We start from the raw sequence: 3,720 nt of genomic DNA on the forward strand, positions 1-3,720 counted from the left end.
ATAAAGCATCCAAAGAAATGCAATTCTACTAACATTTATTTTTCTACAAGAGGCATTTTATTTTTGCTTCAGTAAGTAAAAGTGATTTTCTTTTTAAGTTTTTCTAATCTTTAAAGCTGCGGTTCCCAACCCCTAGGCAGCGGCCCAGAACCATGGCCTGTTAGGAATCAGGCCTGCATCACTGCCTGAGCTCTACCTCCCCCACTTCCCCTCTCTCCATTCATCCCTCCACATCCACGGAAAAATTGTCTTCCACGAAACTTAGGAACTGGGCCACACAGCAGGGGGTGAGCTGCAGGCCAGCAAGTGAAGCTTCAGTTGTGTTTACAGCCACTCCCCATCCCTTACATCACCGCCTAAGCTCCGCCTCTGCCCCCCGCCCATGGAAAAAATTGTCTTCCATGAAACCAGTCCCTGGTGCCAAAAAGGTTGGGGACCGCTGCTTTTAAGGAATGTTCAAGCAGATGAACCTAAACATTAACTCAATTAATCCTGCCTATGTGTCACCTAAGCTGCCTTTAAGTCCTCTAATTATGCAAGTACACATGATCCTAAACGATTTCCACCACACCTTTTCTGTTGCTAATCTGAACTCCATTTTTGCCACAGATATCCTATAACTCTAAATGGGTCTGGATTTTTTTTCCTACCACTGCTATTCAGTCTCAGCAGAAAAATCACTCAAGAAATGATGGATAAAGTTGAATGCATTTGAAGAACCTAAAGTCTCAAAGATGGAAACCAGTTTCAACATAAATGCTGCCTAGAGGATATAGGATATATATGCTGAGGATACTGAAGTAGAAAACACATTATATATAATGTATGGATCCTTAACATACTTCATATACAGAGATGAAACCTAAAGAACTCAGTAGCCATTAAACCAGTTTGTTACAACATTCTGCAAAGTAGGTCTTTAAAAGAAGAGTAAATTAGTAGTTTCTTACCTTCACTTCATACATAAACCTTTTAAAAAAGACTTACCTGTTGGACTATTTGATGGTATCCATTAAGTACTGTTCTCAGCTGCCAACTACATAGTAATCTAAAATTTTAATGGAACAAAACTGTTCATTGTTCTGAATTAAAAGGAAAAAATTTATTTGTATGCTAACGTAAACAAGCACGTACATACAAAAGAATGCCATAAACATAATTCTGACAAGTTAATAAAATTTTTACCACTGATACTGTATAAAGTCTTGTCTTCAAATTGTTGGTACGAATTTTATTTCAAAATATAAATAACTGCAATCAGTAAATGACAGGCAAACAGTATATCTTTTTTTATCTTTAATATATCTGAAGCAAAGTTTTCCATTGAATTAGATTCCTCTCCAAGATAGGTTAAATAAAACCAACAGTTTTGATCGTAATATATCAAACTTGTATTTGAAAAACTTATGTAGCAATGTAATCTTCAAATTCCAGGTTAATGTAACTAAAAGGATACATACTCTTAATTGTATAAGTAGCAATAAGTAAATGTTCATCCACCTACTAGCTCACCTCAGCTGTATTCTCAATGTTGCTGGGTATAGAACTCTTCTAAGGAATTACTTTTACTTACCTAGAAGTAGGAAGCCTCTCTTGAGTTTTCCCTGATGATGGCCTTTTCAAACCATCATGACTCTCTCCATTCTTTATCTGTGAACCTCAATACCCACCCCATCTCCTCTCTTAGTGGCAGAGTAGTTCATTCAACTGTCCATTGGTAATCTCTCCAAATGTGTTTTCCATTCCTTGCCACCAACTTCGTAACTTTGATTCATAAATTATCCCTTTACTGTGGTATCTTTATTTATATTCTGTAAGTTTTTTTCTCCTTAATGAATTAACTAGCTCATGTACATAACATCTTTAAAAAAAAAATCACAATTCTTCCCTTGAATGTACACCATTCTCTAGCCACTGTTTTCTTCAAAGTAGTTCATACTGTTTCCATTTTCTTTCTATCCACTCATCCAGTTCAAAACCCAACACAACCTAGCTTCTATCACTGCACAAAACATTCTCATATCCAACCTTATCTCTCTGCAACACTCAGCACTGTTAATCGTTCCTTCCATAAGGTTCTCTTTATTTGACTTGAAGAGACACCACTGTGCAAGTTTTCTTCTTATTTTTTTGGTTAATCCTCAGTCTCCTTGCAAATTCCTCTTTAATTACCAGTACTTTGAATGTTGGTATGCCTTCAAGGTCCTGTCATGGGCCTTCTCTTTTCACTCCCCAGATAGAGGCACCAGAAAGTCTATTCATACTCATGGCCCCAAATCCTATGCCCACTATGACTACTACATATATCTCCACTCCAAGACTCACACTTTAGTTCCACACCAGAACACCACTACCTACCAAATTGTTCCTCTTGATATTTCACATCCAAGATGCCTTAAAACAATCTCCCTTCCATTTCCTCCATCTGTAATCTCTTCTATAGCTTAGTGACCTAAAACAGGAAATTGGAAAGAATCCTCCACTCCCCTTTCCCTCTTACCTACACTTCTAATCAGTCACAAAATCCTCTCAATTCTACTCATAAATATCTCTGATTCCTTTTTCTCCACTCTCCCCAAGGGATATTTAGAAGTAGAACTGAGATTTGTGGCAGTACCTAAAATTTCAGTCTCATATCCTGAATAGTTGTCTCTACCAATGCCCCATGTTGGTACCCAACTTTATAATGGGACTGAACTGTGTATGGGTCTTCCTATAGAACGAATATACACTAAATAACATTAGTCAAAAGTTGGGAAAAAAGAAGCCTTCTAATCCTTTTCTATTCTCCCTTTATACTCCTGTTCAGTACTTGTTAGTGAAGTGTACACAATTGCTGTTTACTGCTTTAAATGAAAAAAAAATTAGAGAATTAAATGTGTTAACTTTGGAAAGCACTTTAGTATCAGGGAAAGCTATTTACGAATGCCACACTGGTTTGGAAAAATCAGAAATGTTTCCTTCTAGTTGACTAACTAATAAGCATTTGAGATAAAACTCTAGTCACTAGAATCAGTTTATACCAGATTTACTACCTGTCCCACCAAGATGCATGTATATAACTAAACACCAAATCACCTTGCATTCTTCAGCTGTAAATCTTCAGGCAACAATATTCTAAGGTGGAAGTCTCTTCCCTGTGGAAAACAGTGAAAAGGTTCACTCAGATTTTCATCATTCACTTAATGCTAAGAGAAGTTAAACACTGAATCACATAAAAAAGGCCATGTTTTCCTTTATTTTCTAAAAGGTATCAAAGTTATCAAAATCTTTATACTTGTTAAAATCAAGCAAGAGAATATTACATTTGAGGGGAAATAATTCAAAAGTGTCAGAAATATTTTAATTATTAGGAAATCAAAACACTAAGATAGGACATTGTTATTAAAAAGAAAGTCACAAGAAATATCACTAAATTGCTAATATAGACGTATAGAAGAAATTTAAATGTCATTTCTTAGAAAATAAATTTATGAAAAAAGGAATTCTTTCAACTGCTTTATATATGGAAGAAAAAAATCGCAATATGAAATAAGGATATATAACATTACATACTTCAGTTTTCAACTTTGTAAATTTTAATAAAGTGAAAATATATTTGGTTATACAATCTAAATACACAGACATAAGAAATACTTTCATAAATCAGAGTATATTTAATTCTCCCAAAGTAGTGAACCTTTAATAAATAAAATCAGCAACATATTAAGCTAGTAATAC

General features: G+C 35.0%; 1 protein-coding gene across 1 annotated transcript in view; it reads right to left on the reverse strand.

Moving 5' to 3' along the window:
• Positions 1–3,720, reverse strand: part of LOC105806148 (E3 ubiquitin-protein ligase FANCL) — an 88,650-nt gene that overhangs the window by 79,779 nt on the left and 5,151 nt on the right. Inside the window, exons 2-3 of the mRNA XM_012639215.1 lie at positions 3,079–3,137; positions 988–1,048 (exon numbers count right to left, since the gene is read on the reverse strand). Of these exons, the coding sequence (XP_012494669.1) occupies positions 988–1,048; positions 3,079–3,137 (120 nt within the window). The remainder of the gene's footprint in view (positions 1–987; positions 1,049–3,078; positions 3,138–3,720) is intronic.

This window comes from Propithecus coquereli, unplaced genomic scaffold, assembly GCF_000956105.1.
Source record: "Propithecus coquereli isolate 6110/MARCELLA unplaced genomic scaffold, Pcoq_1.0 Scaffold138, whole genome shotgun sequence".
NCBI lineage: Eukaryota > Metazoa > Chordata > Mammalia > Primates > Indriidae > Propithecus > Propithecus coquereli.